We start from the raw sequence: 18,641 nt of genomic DNA on the forward strand, positions 1-18,641 counted from the left end.
TAAAAGCAATAACTTGAGGACACATTGAGTATACATGAAGCCAACCTCACTTAAACGTCAAAAGCCTTCATTCTTTGTCAGATTTTATCCACTTGGAAGATTGTTGTCTCCTTACACGCCTGATGTCTTTTACAATTGATAGAATGCTAACAGTTAATTGGTACAGTAAGCTGTACAAAGAGAAGATCTTGTTCTTTTGAAAATTGTAGGCAGATGGTGTGTGCTTGTCCCGACAAATGTGTGAAAAATTACTAATTGAAAGCTTCAAGTGCAAACAAGATGGTTACCAGGAAAATGCTACTTGAGTATTTACCATGCTAGCCAGTTAATGTCCCTCTGTGTAAACTCTCTTTGTATTTCTGCTGTAAAGTGTGTTGTTTGCACTAGATGCAGAGACATGGAAAACAGTTCACAATCTCGACCACAATGGTCAGGCTGACAGGCTGTCCTTGTAATTAACTTTTCTTGTTGATCCTAGCAAGATCAAACTCTATATAATGTGACGATGGAGGGCTGAAGTATTTGAGCATGTTAATAGACAGGAGTTCAGTGTTTGTATTTCTCTGCCATGAAAGGAAATTGTGGCTTTACACCAGTGGAAGCTGGTGGCCAAAGAAAATGGTGAAGCAGAAAATAGGCAGAGGGCTTCAGCAGCAGTAGAATCTAATTATTGTATTCAGACTGACAACACTTTTCATATTATTATTATTATTATTATTATTATTATTATTACATTTATCTATCACTGTCATCTTCCTATTTCTCTCCTCTAGACCCCCCCTTGGGGGAAGTATTGGTTGCTTCCCAGCCTAGGAGACTGATTGGTTCAGTCTCACCTCCGCGAGGGCAGCTCTTCATGAGCCAAGGTGAATCTCCTTACTCTTCTCTGTTATAAGCACATCATTTCTGTTATCAATTCCAGAGGTCTCTTATGCAACCAATTTGAATACATTTATTATTTCACTTACTCATTCGGACGTGACATGGCAGGTCAATTAAAAAAAATGTCATTACACTTGGTTTAATTTTTTTCATCACAGTGTAGTGTGTGGGTTACTTGATGTTTCTAGCTCACCTAGTAGCATAATATAAATAGCGGCACTTGAGTTATGCTTGAAACATAGTAATATGCAATTATTTTACAAATTGTAAATTCCAGGTGATCTTGAGGCTGATATAAAAAAGGAGGTAACGCACATGAAGCTCAGACAGATCCTTGTGACAATGCAAGGCTCTTGTTTAATGGACCTCTACTATTGAAAATAACTTCTGAAATGAATGTTTAAAAAAGTATATGCAAATCCCCATTGTAACAATGTGTGGATTGCAGTGTGTAGGTGTAGGGGGGAAGCAGGTGCTCCAGACAACGACAAACACAAAGTTCACAGTTCAAGATCTTTTCTTTTTCTTTTTAATGGTCACCTTGACCGTATGAAATAATAATGCTGGTTCTACTCAATTATGGGTATTGCCAGCGTATATATAAACCAAGGGGTTGCAGTCCTGAAATAATAATACAAAACACAGACACACAACACAGATACAGACACGTCTCTGGACAGTGTGTGCTGTAGGTGCAGGTGCGGTGATTTAAACAGTGCTGCTTGTATGTATACAGGTGCAGTGCAGTCCGGGCTTTGTCGCTGGCTCGAATCGGCAGCTCCCGGATTCGTATTAGTCACGTCCCCATAAAGTACCCTAAGCCCCATCCCCTCCAATAGCTAGTTCCATCACTTCTCCTCCAATTCATGACTGAAACTTCGCTCACTGTACTAGGGCAATGACCCCTGGTACCATGGTGCTGCCTCCCTTCCTGAATGGCCAGCTTCCGACTGCCCCTGGAATGAACTGCTCAACCATTCAGTACGAGGCGCACAGTTCCTGTTGTACAGTGTTCTCTCAGGTCGAGAGGGACATTATTGATTCAGATTCATACGCTCTCCGTCACAGGCCCATGGCAACTGGGCAGTAAATTAGTACTGTAGTACAGAATTAATAAGAGAAAGACCAGCCTATACTTTGGAATCTAGTACTAGTATACCTGCATATTTGTATAGTTTTTGCAAAGCACTCAATGTGCCTTAAAGAACTCTCAGTCTTTCAGAGAATTCTAAAGTAGCTTAATGTCTAATTTTCCCCACATTTTTAAACCTCCAGTTAAAGATGACAAGTGTTGTTTTGATGTACCCCATTAGAGTTTTCTCTTGTCATTGTGAAAAGGGAAAAAGAGACACCTCTCAGTAGCCTGTTGAAATGAAAAATATTAAAACTCTGAATTATTTTCTTTGTAAAATGCTGTATATGAAGTGAGCAAAAGATGATCTGTAACCTTCCAACCTAATCAGAAGTGCATTATCACATTCAAATACACATTTTTACCACATTAGATAAGTTTGTAGATTACGGTACTGAAATAGAGCAGGATTCAAAGTCAATCGTAAGATAATTATGAAAGCGCTACAAACAAAATAACAAGAAATAACCAATACAAAACCATCAAGACAAAATAACGGGTTTAATTTAATGATAGAAACATTATGCTTTTGAAGACCTCATTTGATCACCCTTACAAAAGTGGAAAACCACAGTAAAAGCATTGTGAAATTATGGTAAAACAAACAAAAAGTGTAAGTCAGTATGGCATGTATGGTAAATCCATACGAATGAGGGAAATGTACTGTATGGCAACCTTTTACAATGGGCATCTCTGGTAAAACACCAGCAGAATTAATACCATAGAAATAATGACTGGAGTTGATGCTTACAGTAGAAGACTTTTGTCTTGAGGGCTGAAAAATCACCTTTTCAGTCAAGATGAACAGTTCACCATTGTGTATTGGAATGCAGTTTCAATCTAAGGGTTTAAAATAGTAGTTAAACAGTCCCAGGATAGTCAAATACAGATGATAAAAGTACATAAACAGATAAAGAAAAGCAAGACAAGTAATTGTAGTAATTGTACAAATGAAAAAAGAAAGAACAATACAATATATAAATACATCAAACCATGAGAGCTAAAATGAAAAAAAGGCAGTTTTGTTAAAACAAACTAGTGTCTAATATTACAGCTTATTAAAAATACGGGGAGACAACTTTGTCCAAGACAATTTATTTTATTAACACTAGAATGACCAAGGTGATCATTTTGACCATTTTTGGAACCTAAATTTAAATTGTGGTGTGTGTGTTTAAGATACAGAGCTGTGCTTTCCTGACTTTTCCTAAATATATGTTCTAATTACCCTGACAAAGAAAGAATCGCGTAGCTGCACAAATTAAGGCGATAAAATACTGTCATACCTATACCAACTGCCAAATGCCAACATGCCTATACCAGCTGTCAAATTGACCGGTTCATATCAAACATATTATAACAATTAAATGTTGCGGTGTTATTTGTATTTATCAGTCGAGACTTGTCACCATGTATTGATTATATCAGTCTGCATTCCTCAAGTGAGCGGTCTTCTGACATTTCTATTGTTTCAGTGAGCCTCCTGGTAGCCCATCAGTCAGCTTTGACAGCTCAGGCACGAGGCTGTCTGTCTGCACTGGTCACTGTACAAATCACCCGTTTTTTCTAAGAAATTCATTGTTACCCCAATACACATTGCACGTGGATCACAGAAGACACAGGACAGCAAAGCCGTGTTTGGAATTACTGCAAAGTTTGCCAAACAATGATTCTGATGCAGCAGAGACGGACAATGATGAATCTGGATCTGAAGCAGACTTCTCCAGCAGTAGTGCCAGCACCACCTGGCATCAAGAGACTGGTAATGATGGCACTTTTTGGAACACTGTAAATCCTGGTATTGGAAGTTGCAAGTAGAAGGGGTGAACATAATATTTTGAGGGAAGTTCAAGGGCCCACAGCATATTGCACTAGTATATGCATGTAGAGCATATGGTGCCAGAACAGGGGATTTGCTGTGCCAAATGCGCAGACAATCTGTGCTAAGTCCACTGTATATTTTGAAAAGTGCAGGATCTGTGTGATTTGTGCCAGCACTTAAACTTTCTGACTTAGCCCATTATGTTCTGGAATGCCACAGCTGGTGTTACCCATACAGTTGTCCGCATTTCTGTTGCCAGCATTGCCACTGCTGGCTGCACGTCCGCAGTAGCCGGCCCTTCCACTGTCAACATTGTCGCTGACAGCTTTGCCAGAGCTGGAGTGCCCCGCACAGCTGTCGGCCTTTCCGCAGCCAATGTTGCTGCAGCATTTTCACTGCTGGAATGCCTCACCCTGCTGTTGGTGGTGAGGACATCCCAGCAGAAGGACGAGGTGAGGAGACCTCCACCAAAGGCCCGATCACCAGCCCGCCCCCAAGGATCCACAAGGGGAAAGACGAACATGAGGGGAGGGGCGTTGTGTTTTGGGCGGGGTACCTGGCTGACTGTATGGGGACAAAAAGTGATTAAGGTGGAGAAGTACTGTCTTTGCATTCGTGTTGTTCTTCTGTAATTTCAGCTGGTTCTACTGTAATTCCCGCTGTAATTGTTTTCCCCCGCTGTTTCCCGGCACTGTTTTGTTTATCTCTTGTCTGTATCATCAGAGGACCAATGGGATGTGTGTGTCGCTTTTCCCTCATCTTCATATGGGGGGGAGTCAAGCTATAAAAAGGCGTTTTGCCATCATGTGTGTGTGTGTGTGTGTGTGTGTGTGTGTGTGTGTGTGTGTGTGTGTGTGTGCTGTTCTGGTTGCCATGGTTCATGTGTTGAGTCCTGTGAAGCTGACAGAGCTGTGCTCTCTGTGTGGGTGCTGAGATAGAATCCAGAGAAATAAAAGAAGGGATTTGAAATAGGAACCAGCGTCTCTGTTTTCTGTCTCTTGCAACAATATATTTGCTTTGAAATATGAGCTATATCCTCAGACAACTCAAGGGTAGAAGCATTTAATATCATTAAAACATATAAATCCTTTGGTCGTTTTCACTACGTGTATGTGTAGTACAGTATTAGTAATAATACTAACACAAATTTGTAGGTCCATTGTATTTCAATGTAATGTTTTTCAGTTATGTACTCTGTGTGTGTGTGTGCGTGTGTGTATATATATATATATATATATATATATATATATATATATATATATATATATATATATATATATATATATAGAGATAAACTTAAACGTGAATTTGCACTTGTTTAATACTAACCGTTTTGCATTTCATAATGCCTCTCTTATCGGTAATGTGTTATTTTGTAATGTAACAACTGTAACTCACCCTGGATAAGGGTGCCTGCTAAGAAATAAATAAATAAATAAATAAATAAATAATAAAGCCCAATTGTTTGAACACAACATACTTACTGTATTCTACCTTTAAAAATGCCTGCACATGACTAGCACCAATGGCTAAAGATGATAAAACAGCTGTGTTTAGATATATAGTTTTTTGAAAGGTTTCCTACCGTTATGATAAAATTTCCTACTGTTGCTCGTCCAATTAAAACCAGGGATCAGACTACATCAGCTGCCTTTGCTAGTACTGCGGTTAATAGCAAATAGAAGTTCATAACGGAGCCTTGTCTCCTCTGAGGAGCCAGAACTGCTGTTACAATAGGAATTTTAACGGTTAGGGTTTAAGTTAAAATGCCACTTTTTTCTTGCATTTTAGACAATGTTTTAGTTTTTGTTTTTTTTAACATTATTATATTATAATGCTGCACAACAATATATATTGTTGTGTCTGTGCCTCAGAGTTTCATGCATCTAAATGAGGATTTTTTTTTCCACTTATCTATACACCATACTCTGCACTGTTAAGGGGAAAGAGTTTTTATTGAGAATTATATATTAAAAATACAAAACTGAAAGATCATAATTGGATAAGTCTCCACCCCCCTGAGTTAATACTTGGTGCAAGCACCTTTAGCAGCAATTATAGCTGTGAGTCTGTTGGGATAGGTCTCTACCAACTTTGCACACCTATATTTGGCAATATTTGACCATTCTTTACAAAACTGTTCAAGCTCTGTCAAGTTCCTTGGGGAGCATTGATGGACAGCAATCTTCAACTCTTTCCACAGATCTTTGATTGGATTTAGGTCGGGGCTCTGACTGGGTCACTCAAGGACATTTACCTTTTTGTTCCTTAGCCACTCCAATGTAGCTTTGGTTGTGTGTTTTGGGTCGTAGTCATGCTGATAGGTGAACTTTCGTCCCAGTTTCAGCTTTCTTGCAGAGAGCAGCAGGTTTTCCTCAAGGACTTCTATGTACTTTGCTCCATTAATTTTTCCTTCTATCCTGATTAGTGAATCAGTCACTGCTGATGACAAACAATCCCATAACTTGATGCTGTCCCCACCATGCTTCACAGTAGGGATGGTGTTCTTTGGGTGATGCGCTGTAGCTCTTGCAAAGTTGCTATTGGTCTCTTGGTATCCTCTCTGAAAGAGGTAGTAAACAATTGCTATACGTGCTGGTTTATACACCAGCACGATACTTGTTTATTTGTTTGGCCAACGTGCCCTTTTGTTTGTGTTTTGTTTTGTTAATTTAATAAAATACTGAGCGCCGTTGCACTTCAGTTTGCCCTGCCATTCACTTGTTTTGGTATCTAATTCTGGTCTGATGTCATCTCTACAACCGTTCTGTTCACAAGGCCTCTTAACTTGGTGATTTTGAAGGTGATTGGTTACACCTGAACTAATTTAGGATTGCTATTACAAGGGGGGTGGACACTTATCCAACCAAGCTATTTCAGTTTTTATTTTTAATTAATTTTCTACAAATTTCTATAATATTTTTTTCACTAGAAGTTTTTGGGTAGGATGTGTAGATAAATGAAAAAAAAAAGCATTTTAATTCCAGGCTATAAGGCAACAAAGGTATAGACACAAAATCCGTAGGATCCGGGTGTTATAATAACAAAAGGTGAAAATTTTGAAAGGGGGTGTAGACTTTCTATAGGCACCTATATATATATATATTATATATTATAAATATATATTATATATGTATTTTTATACTATAAATATATATATATATACGCGTCATATAAATGTTTATCAATTATTACAAGGATAGTACAGTGCTTTCTTATGGAATGTTGTTTTGATATTATTGTTTGTGTAATACTTTGTCTGTTTTTTTTTCCTGTGCGTTTTTATTTAAAAAAAATGTTGGTGGCCAAATGAGGCAGGCTGCACTTGCAGGGCTTTAAGACATCTTAATAAGTGAGTGGAAACCCAGTTTAAGAAAGCTGTATGATATCAGCAAGGCCAAACTGTAAGTCAGACAGAAACATTAAAATTCACCCTCCCATATTTTAATATTAATTAGGTTATTTGCATTTGGAAGGACAATTTTCAAGGCTAAAACTACATGGAAACACACCCAACCTGTAAGTACTACCAAAAAACTGTAAAAGTAAGTTTGGGCAGAATTCTCAAGTGAAAATAGGTGGATCTACATTTATTGTGGAGCACCTCCTACTACCTAACCATGAAGAAGGAAACCACTCATTTTGGGAATGCAGACAAAAATATTTACATATCACGAAGCTTTGCGTGGTGCCCAAACAGTTCATAATGCCAAAAAAGTTACTAAAACTGATTTGAAGTGATTGGGAAGATTGGAAACAGCAGCTCAAGGTCCAATATTTCTTACAGGTATTTTTATATCTTATATACTAGCACTTCAATGTATATATTTAGATTTGCCAAGTAAAACAGTCAGCACTTCTTAATTCTAACGTGAACACCCCCTGCCATTCAGTCCTTGCACTCTGAAGAAGAGACATTTGCCAAATTGTGAGTTGATTTTGGGGCTGCGCTGACCTCATCCTCCACCAGAAAGATTCTCCACAAGCCCAAGGGGACCCATCGGCAAACCTATCATAACTCTTTTTCGTTTTCCCATTCTCTCACCTCTAGGTTCCCCTTGGGAGAAGTATAGGTTCCTTCCCAGCCTTGGAAACTGAGTGTTTCGGTCTCACCATAGTGAGGGCGGCTCTCCGCAAGCCAAGGGGAAAACAATGTTCTCATGTGTCACTTCTATTCCCAATTCTCAAGGTTATTTCTCCATGCAGCCCTTGCTCCTTTTCCGTGAATATTATATAAATTCGCAGACATTAGTAATTTCAGTAAATGATATATAATTGTGCATTGTCATATTTCCTTGCAGGCAAAGGTGAAATCTGTCATTGTGGATGAAGAATTGTCTCCTCCCTGCCTCAATAAGTCCACTCTCCCAACGGCAGAGGAACTAAAAAAACTGACAAGGTAATACAAGGTAGTACATTCTCTAAAATTGCTAGTAATAGTAGGTGGATATGGATTTTATATTGTCAAGGCATTTGCATCAAATTGATTATTATCTAATAAATCCTTTCAACTAACAGTTTTTGCAGTTGATTGCCAAGAGACAAACATTTGTCATATTTTAAAATATTCTACTATACCATAGAAATAAAGCATTTTGATAAAAAATATTATATAATTGTAAACTGTTCATAAGTACAAGCAATAATATTTTCAATGTATGTATGACCACTAACATCATGATGCAACCCTGTACTGGTTTCATTTGTAAAGAAAGGGCAGCTATTTTATCGGTCTTGGTACAAGCAAGTACAATGAAGAAACTACTAAGACTAGTGTGTTGTTGGTTTTTAGCTAATAATACAGAAGTGGCACAGCTAGTCATAATGGCAGAAAGCCTAATAATAATACTGTAATAAAGGGCTGGCGCTGGGACTTTGTCATTTTGTGTGCGTCTGTGGAACTGTGCTTGAACTGTGCTGGACTGCATTGCCTTGCAGAACTGTGTGCAGGTCTGAGTTGCACAACCCAGCACTTGTGACTTCCAGAGCATTCGAATGCTGCTCTTCTTGCAGCCCCACTCCCCATTCTGGAGTATTAATGCAGCTTTGCTCCAGCGCTGAACCCTACCAAGCACAGGAAAAGGGCCCCAGTGAGCAGGGCGGATAACAGTACTGATTGGTCAGGGTTTAACTACATTGTTGCAGCATGGGGTAGCGGTCACAGATTGGCTGAAGTTTAACCACAATGTTGCAATGATTTTTGGGTTGTGGGCTATAAAAGAGGTTGCCTGTGAGCTAGTGGAGGTTGAGGGACTCAAGTGAGTAGATAATCGTCCTGGACATCTGTCTGCTTGACTGTTGGTGAATAAATGAGCTGCCATTTTGAGAATGCTAGCTTCATGCTTCTTTTTTTTGCTAAAACACTACAAAACAACAGAAGGTCTACTCTCTTCATGACAAGCTGTGCCAAATTACCAAATGAGAGAAAATATTGAGCCAAATTTATGGAGGACGGAAATGCAAGTTGTTTGGAAGAGTAACAGTTTTGTTTTACTTACAATTACATTTCAGTATAGAGAGCATGCCCCTGTAGTTCTTGTCCATTGTGTGGTAATAAATTTTGGTCCATACATTATTCTATTTATATTTAAATAATTTTTAATTTGCATGTTGTATTTTAGTAGGTCTACTAAACCACTTGCTTAACAATCTCTGTATATACTCAGATAAGTGTCTTACAATGGTAAAAAATCAATAGTTTCCTTTTACTGGCAATTCATAAATAATTCCATGCTACTTTGAGCTGTACACAGGCTGAGAGTGGCTTATTTTATCTGTATATAGAGGTAAGGCCTTGATAGAGAAAAATAAGGTTAAATGTCATCCACATGTAGCATTACTAATCAGCATTGCAGATTTTCTTCTGAATGTATACTTTATTTGATCAATCACCCCTCTTTGGCAAATACAGTACTTGAAACCCAGAAAAAAAAAAAAAACTCAAAAAACTTCATTTGAAATTGTGTTTTTTTATTTTTATTTTTTTATTAAAAGACAGTCAAGCAAACTGCCACGTCCTTTGGTCCACTTGAGCTGAAATAAAATTAGATGTAATGCGACAGCGTCATTCATGTCGATGATGTATTTAATGTACTTCATATTACCTTTTATGATTTTTTTTTTCTTTGAAAGTTTTTTATAATGTAATGCAAATGGATTCTCAAAATAAAAGGCTTTTAGACACATTTGGAGCCTTAAATGCCTGCTGCGTAACTTACATAAATGTTCCTCTTCAGGCCTGAAACCACTGATGCAAGGGAAACGGGTTTCAAAAAGCAAATACCTTAGTCCTGAGGATATCACTTACATTAGTAATAAACTGATGTTCATTGAAATGATTAGCTCTGTATAATTAAGAGGGATTACATCTGAAATGACAGGGTTCCTTTTCAGATGTTGACTATAAAGGTTAGAAACAAGCGTGTTGTTCTTCAAATGCAGCATAATAAATTAAGCACAGTTTCATTGCTGAAGTGCAAGTGCATCCTTCTGGCACATTAGACACACAGCATGCTAAATGGAAAGCAAATGTCTCTTCAGCTTTACAAGCACAGTGAGTGGTGTGCTTTGAGCCCACTCCTTGCGCCTCTCTCATTACTGGCAGAAATAAAGGCCTGAATCAAAGAACATAATGAAACTCAGTGGTAAGGCACGGTGGCAAAATAACAACACCAGAACATCTTACTCACTTGGGCCTCATTTATGAAAGGGCACTAAATGTAGCTGTAGCGTGCACATTAAGTAGTGAGCCTAGATGTACCATAAATCTAAATTTACTGTCCTATTTACTAACACAGAACAAATTAATTTACATGCACAACATTTGGCTAATTTAAATACCATAACATGCACACTACATGTATTGTGAGCAATAATTTAGTGTGCACGGTAATGTCCAATACTTACCCGTGTAAGTCTTGGTGTATCTTTTGGTCAGTGGTTTATTGTGAAAGGTGGATGTGGAACACACTGCCCGATGCGACCGCCGCGTTATATGATGAGTGTGCACCCAACAAGTCTGTACAAGGTCTACCATCAAGCTACAAGCCTTTTCCAACATTCAGATTTGTTTGAGACTTGAGACTTTGTTTAATATATATATACAGTGCCTGTTGTAAGTATTCACCCCCCTTGGACGTTTTCACAGTTTGTTGTGTTCCAAACTGAAATCTTAATGCATTTAAATGGGATTTAAAGGGAAGCGCATCGCAACATATTGTAATGACCCTGGCGATTGCAGCATCCGGGACATTGTTACGTCCTGTTTTAATGTTCTGTGTATTGTGAGGGTACGGGGCACGCCATAGGGTTTGTATATGTGGGCGTGTAGTGGACGGGGCCCCGGAGGTTATAAGTAAGGGAGGGGTATTGCCGCGAGCGGGAGAATGCGTGTGACTGCTGAGTGGAGTGAGTCCACTGTGAGAGACGGAGCGATAGATTGAGTCAGTGTATGCCTGTAAACCTGTTCATTATTTTGGCGTGAACCCCGGCCCAAACAGGGATTTGTTATTGTTTGTTTTTATTGAGGAGGAATAAATGCAGTTAGAATTCCATCTGGTCTGTCTCACCTTCATAGTGCAGAACGCTACAATATTAGACATGTTTAAACTTTGCGAGCCGACTGAAATCGATTGGCCAATCCTGTAAAATCGCACCGCAAGGCATAACACACTTCCCGACACGACTGAAAAATCACTTCGCTATTAATCACATTGGGCAGTGTGTCCAGGGCTTTACATTGACTGAAAATGAGCGATCAACAGATGCAGCCCTCCACAGAGGACAGGCAGAGGCAACGCAAACTAAAACTGCATGCAGAGGAGTTAAAAATTCTAGTGGAGGAGGTTGTTTTACAACAACTTGTTCGGTCCAGTGCTTTATTTAACCACTCTATTATTTGTACCAATGTAATGAACTATAAAATAAAATCTAAGAAATGGTGAGGAGTCAGGTCAGGGTTAACAGTTTGCTTAATTACCACTGAGTTAGCTCAGCTGTTTGTATTGCTCTAGGAATAAGAATCAGTTCATTGATTATCATCCTCCCTCTGTATGTGAACAATAATATAACGCCTTGTGTCAGCTCCCTACCAGTTTGCCTCTGGAGTGACAGGGTGACATCTGTGTACAGTATTAGATGTACTAGAATTCTGACAAACCTATACTGATGACTGGTTGATTTCTCATATGTTATTTAGAATATAATTAGAAAGGTGTCAGAGTTGCACAGTCTTTCATGATTCTCACTACTATGGGCCTTGGTTTTGACTCAGGTTACACATAAAATTAGTTTGGTTTTCTCAACCTAGCCCCCACCATGTAATTTGTCAGAATTGATAGCTTTAGCTTATGAGGACCAGGACCAAATTGCTCTGAGATTCTATAAATCCAGAATGTTTTAAAGGTGCCTAAAGAAAGTTTGTCATTCATTTCCAAATTATGGTGTTATGATTTTATTGTGGGTTCTTTTAAGATTACAAGAAGTGACAGTAGCATTCACTGTCACGATCCGCTCTGTGCTGCCACATCATGTACACATTTACAGTAAGAAAAGTGAGTGTAAATGTTGAAAGTACTACATTCCTTCGAATTTAAGACACGCTTTTTAAACCTTTTTTTTGGCTTGTGAACGACGATAAACACCTGATACCAACTGGACAAATGCACCGTGCCCCTCTGCCCCTCTTGTGTGAGTGGATTATTAAAGCATTCCATAAACAGATTCCTTCAAAACATTTTACATATCTAACAAGCTAGATGGACATTGTATAAAGGTATAAAGATTATATAAAGATTATTATTACAGTTGTTGTTACAGGCTTGTTCATTTACCCATATTCATTACAATAGATGAGTTTGTAGCATTTCATTGCAAAAATGTAGTATTCCTTTGTATAAATAGCTCTTATGTGTAATTGAGGTTGTATTTTTGTAAATGCCTCTTTTATTTGACGTTTTATTTTTTCCTCAAATTTAGGGTTGGAAATTTTGGCTGTCTGAAATTCAAGGGCATCTTAAATTCGAACGAATATAGTATACCTAGTACTGTAATTAGGAGATGAGTAACAATAATTGAATTTAAAGGTGTTATGAGCTATTAGTGCTGGGACGGACACAGAATTTTCATGTTTGGATATTCGCTCATGATTTAAATATTAGTTTCAATATTTGTTCGTTTTTCAAAAAGTGTGTGCCTTTATTTTACAGCAAGTTAAAATAGAAAAATATTGCAAGAGTAAAGAATAAGTTGGGCAGGACTTACAGTGAATTAACTACAAAGCAAAGGATGCCAAATAGCAGTTCAATGAAAATGTTGTTTTGTTTTTTACCGGAATAAATAGTACATAAAGTTGACACCACATTTTATCTATTTTTCCCCCTTTTTCATTCCTTTTCATTACCGTTTCTTCACAGTAAACAGTGGCCATAGACACGTTTTCATAAAGTAATAACATGAGGTTTACTTGTGCCTTTTTGTAACTGAACAAGCAACCAAAAAATGAAATTGAACTTTAACACTTCTAATAAAACAAACGTGGAAATGGCACTGTAAAGTGAAGGGGAAAAAAGTTTTGGTTTTCGTTTATTACATTCCATGAAAGTCGCTATATAATAATAATAATAATAATATAAAAAAAAATCTACCTACTGTTTTTAATAGACTGAATAAACCAAACTATATCATAGTAGGCCTATATTTAATTCAGAAAGTATTTATTGAAACCACCTTGTGCTCAACTAAATAATGGAACTAATGCAATTCCTTGTCAAAATGTATCTTATTTTTTTCCTTAAGTTCTACAAGAATGCAGCTGTATCTGTCTAAGCATTTGATATGCCGTCTGTACAGTTATCCAGGTTATGTTTCATCGGTGCAAATTAAGTGTTACAGAATTATCCTTGTCTTCAAATGTTGACTGAGATTTCGATAACTAACAAATCATGCACCTATAAAGATAGCGATTAAAAGAAATCGTTGAATCCTGCATTGCATGACCTTATAAATTATAACTTTGCAACCACAACTGAGTTGTTTTGAAAATAAAAACTAATTCCACCAGGGTACTGCTGATTCATTCAACGTGTTATAATAACTGGTTTGTTCATTAATATGTATGCTTGCACCCTGTCTTTTCACTGCATTTTTTAATGCTGTACAATTTTGAAGAAATTAACTAAGAAATAATAAAATAAGGGTGTAACGGGAGATCTGTGCTGACTGTCTGGCGCATGTATGGTTATGCAACTTTCTGTCGCCTGTGTGAGTGAATTTCCCACCTTTCCACAAAGGGATATCAGCCAACAAGGTTTAAAAAATAAATATGCTGTGTTTGTTTTATTAAACAGTGACATTAGTTAGCCATGTGTATTTTACAGATAACATTTTGTATTAAAGCACAATTTTCACTAGTTAAACAGAAGTCTCAAGGTAGTATAACTATTATAAAAAGAAAACATATATAAATAAATGCACCTCAAGATTGTGTTATTCGTACTGACAAAACAAGGAAGACGATAAAACAAGGAAGACGTTGTGGATCATGGTAACGTTATAGCAACAGTGGTTTACAGAAGTATTCACCCCCCCCTGCAAAGTTTTCACATTTTCTTGGCACCTGAGCATACTCCACGATGCTTTCAAATTAGACTTTACATGTAGAGTCTACACAAACAACTCTGCATTGATAAAGTTAAAAAATACATATACATTATAAATAAGTTAGATTTACAGAGAAAAACAGATTAATCTTAGTTGCATAAGTATTCAGCCTCTTTGTTAAGGCAGCCCTAAATCAGCTCAGGTACAAATGATTTGTTTGAAAGGTCACAAAATTTGTGAAATGGTTTCAGCCTGTGTGTAAAAGTGGTTTATCGTGTAGATAATTTCTCTCAGGTATATAAAGACTTTCAAGCTGCAACTCACATAGTGATCCAACAAAGCAACCATGAAATCCAAGGAGCTTTCGAAACAAGTCAGGGATAAAGTGGTAGAGAGGCACAGAGCAGGAGAAAGGTACAATAAATGGAAGATGCATCATTCCACCCAGACACTACCCAGATCAGGTCGCCCTGCCAAACTGAGCAGCCGGGCAAGCAGGAAACTGGTTCGGGATGTCAATCTGAAGGCAACAGTGACCTTGAGAGAACTGCAAAGTTCTGTGTCTGAGATAGTAGTCAGTGTTCACACATCAGCAATAAGCCGGTCTCTATACATGACTGACCTGTATGGATCTGGTGGCAAGAAAGAAGCCATTACTCAAAAATCCTAATTTTAAAGCACATATGGAATTTGCGAAAAAGCATGTAGATGATACTGCAGACATGTGGAAAAAGGTTTTGTGGTCAGATGAGACAAAAATTGAACTTTTCGGTCTAAATTCCAAGCGTTCCGTCTGGCGCAAGCCCAACACTGCACATCACCCAGTCAACACCATCCCAACTGTCAAGCATGGTGGTGGCAGCATCATGTTTTGGGGGCTTCTCTTCAGCAGGGACTGGAAAGCTTGTCAGGATAGAGGGGAGAATGGATGGTGCAAAGAACAGGTGAATCCTTGAGGAAAACCTGTTTGAGTCTGAAACTGGGAAGAAAATTCACATTTCAGCAGGAGAATGACCCGAAGCACAAAGCCAAAGCCACACTGGAGTGGTTGACAAAGAAGTGAATTAATGTTCTTGAGTGGCACAGTCAAAGTCCTGACTTGAATCCAATCGAAAATTTATGTCAAGACTTGAAGATTGCAGACCATCGACAATCCCCAAAAAGACTTATCACAACTAGAACAATTTTCTATCAAGTACAGAATTATGGGATTGAATCCTTATACAACCAGTAAATTTAATTTTGTACATTTTCTTTGCAAGTTTTGCTAACATTTAACCTCCTCATATAACAGTGTTCAGTTTAACCACTACAGCTTTGAATAAAATAAGTTTGTTTGAAAAACTGTGCACACATTATTTGTAATTCAACAGAATGTGACATTATTGGTAGGGGGTGAATACTTCTGCAAACCACTGTAGCTATTTGCTCCTGTTTTTTTGTTTTGGTTTTTTTTCATAGTCAGAATTGAGAAAGTAATAATTTTCTACCTATTATGTATTAATTTTTAGCGTGGGTGATACCAGGGTTAACATTATAACAAAATAATCTCTATGGCAGATTAAATTAGTATTTTATAGACACTAGATAAACTTAATATCCTGTTAGGTCATTATCTGTTATATTATAAAATCACAGTGTTTTTAACAGTTATTTAATTTTACTTTTAGTCTATAAAATAAACTTTATACTTTTAAATTGTATCCACTTTTGTTCTGTACTGTAGGTATTTGTACTCCACTGTCCAATACAATTTGCATTGTGGAACTCGCGCATATCTACATGGGAAGCTCTATTAGCAATGGTTTCCTGCTTTATGAAAGATTACTAATAATGTACATGTTAAAAAAAACAAAAAAAAAACTAATACCTGTAATTATGTACGTGTTCACTCAGGGTCGGGTCATATACTGCAGCGTAAGGTATCAGAAAAATGCTACCTCATAAAAAAAAAACGTTAAAGCGTTCAAACCATTTAGTAAAGTTATTGTGCCAGTACCTATAGTTGGCTAGGCCACCCTTCCCTCATTAAACAAGGGCTTGCCAGAAAGTGGAGATTGATTGATCAAAGTGACAAGAGAATAGAGACAACATTGAGTTGTTATATAGATAGCAGATGATGGTCTGATTAAAGAATCAGGCCCCTTTCAGAAAAGGAGCCCTAGCTTCCCATGATATCTTGAAGGACCTGAAAAAGAAAAAGCTCTAATTAATATGCAGATAGACTTTTGTTTAAGGAAAGAGTGTGGCTCTGCCTAACCTCAACTACCAAATAAATACCTGCCACCTTCAGAGGTCCTGTCATTTGTCATTTTTAGCTTCCCATACATTATCATTATGCGTTAATTAATGTAATATCAGAAATTGTACATCAGCAATGATTTAATAACAGAATATAACCATTTTTTTGAAAATGCAACAATCAATGGCACAGCTGTGCACTTAAGTATAGACGTGCCGGAGTTTTTAGGTATTAAATCATTTACAGTATCTATCTGGATGCATGAGTGCCTTTAACACGCCTGAGAAGTGTGTATGTTGCACAAACAGCTTCATTGATTGGATTCAGAAACCGATCTGTCTGGGCTGTGGACCAAGAACATTGACGCTTCCACCTCAGTGTTAAACCATTTCACTAAAATCAACATATACTGCCTGCTACTCAAGTGTAAAGGTTGAAATTAAAAGAGGGTGTCAACAATTATAGGCAACGGTCTCTAAAGATGTTCATTAATTGTTATTATGACTAATTACCTTATTATTTCACTTTTCATATATATATTGTGCAGAGAATAATGTTACCTTAACCACTTAGCCATCACTAGTCACTGGTCCATTCTTGCACAACAGTCTTCATCTCACGTGAAAGCAGGATATCAGAACAGACAAGGTCAAAATACTCATGTCTGCTTTCCATTTAAAGATAATTTTGCCTCCAGCCTTGGCCATAACAAGCAAATAGTTTGTGAGCACAAGTTCATAGTGATTTCTGAAAACAGCACTGAGATTGAATGCATTTTATCAGCAATGGACACCAGTGCATTTGTGCTTTAATTTATTCTAAAGAATGTTTATGTTCACTCAATAAACTCTTTGGACTATACCAGTGGTTTTCAAGTACCTCCAACAGACCAGATTTTTGTTTTAGCCAGGAGCTAAATATTTGTTTGCATTGTTTTGTGCACATAGACCTTCACCTTTTTAGTGCCTTTAATGAAAGGTCTTGCCGATTTATTGTCTCTGGCAATGACAAAGTCATAAATCTGTTATTCAACAGAAAAATAGGTTGACCACTATTACAACTTATGAGATGTTGTAGCTAGCAGGGTTTATTGCAGCTGAGTTTAAAATACAGATTCGCAGGGTAACTGCAATGGGTCATCTGAAGATTATTTTACAGCAATCTACTTAGGAAAATACTTAAATAGCATGCATAGCCTGTGTAAAACGTCATTATGTTACATTAATTACAATGTAATTTCTTATGTACATACAGTACACCCTCGCTATAACGCCCTTCATTATAACGAACCTGGACCCCGGACCCCAAATAAAAAACTAAAAAAAACAGATAATAAACACACACAGTCAGCATCGCAGTCTGTGCGCGCGGGATGCCACCTCCTCAGTGAAGTCAGCTCTTTTGTCAATAAAAAGCGCACGCTGGGTAACCATAACTCCGAAATGAAAATAATTTTATGGTACAACAAAGCTGGAAATTATTTGATCGTTTGAAAAAAAAAGACATATTTCTGTTGTGAATATAGGTTTTCAAAAAGCTTGTCCAGCAACCGTGCGGAAAAGCAAAATTGATTGACTTGTCATGTCAAGCTTTTCATGTCGGGTTGATTTGGAATAAAAACTCCAAACGTTTGGGATTTTTGCATGTTGCAGTTTGATGTGTCTTTGTACCTCTAACAATTCATTTTTACAATGACACAGAGGGAACACAACCATTCTATTGACGTGGCAGATAAAAGGTTAAACAGCGTGTAGCAGTGGTCTGGGTGCTCCAGAGCATTTTTTTCTTAAAGGATGTGATCCGTGTACCATGAATCTTAAAACACTGATTTTCAATGGCTGAATCAGTATGTCTAATGACCCACACAAAAAATTCTCACATACAAAAAATTTCCCTGAAACAATTCTCTTTACAAACTCCAAATCCATGTTGGGCTAAAATGTGTTTTTTTAAGGCATTTTATG

The 18,641-nt window shown here is 37.5% G+C and overlaps 1 protein-coding gene across 2 annotated transcripts in view; it reads left to right on the forward strand.

The window, feature by feature from the left end:
• The window catches only part of LOC121316108, an 89,834-nt gene that overhangs the window by 16,746 nt on the left and 54,447 nt on the right, over positions 1–18,641 (forward strand). For both annotated transcript variants that reach the window (XM_041250882.1, XM_041250883.1), the window contains exon 4: positions 8,138–8,235. In XM_041250882.1, coding sequence (XP_041106816.1) covers positions 8,138–8,235 — 98 coding nt within the window. The remainder of the gene's footprint in view (positions 1–8,137; positions 8,236–18,641) is intronic.

Source organism: Polyodon spathula, chromosome 5 (genome assembly GCF_017654505.1).
Source record: "Polyodon spathula isolate WHYD16114869_AA chromosome 5, ASM1765450v1, whole genome shotgun sequence".
NCBI lineage: Eukaryota > Metazoa > Chordata > Actinopteri > Acipenseriformes > Polyodontidae > Polyodon > Polyodon spathula.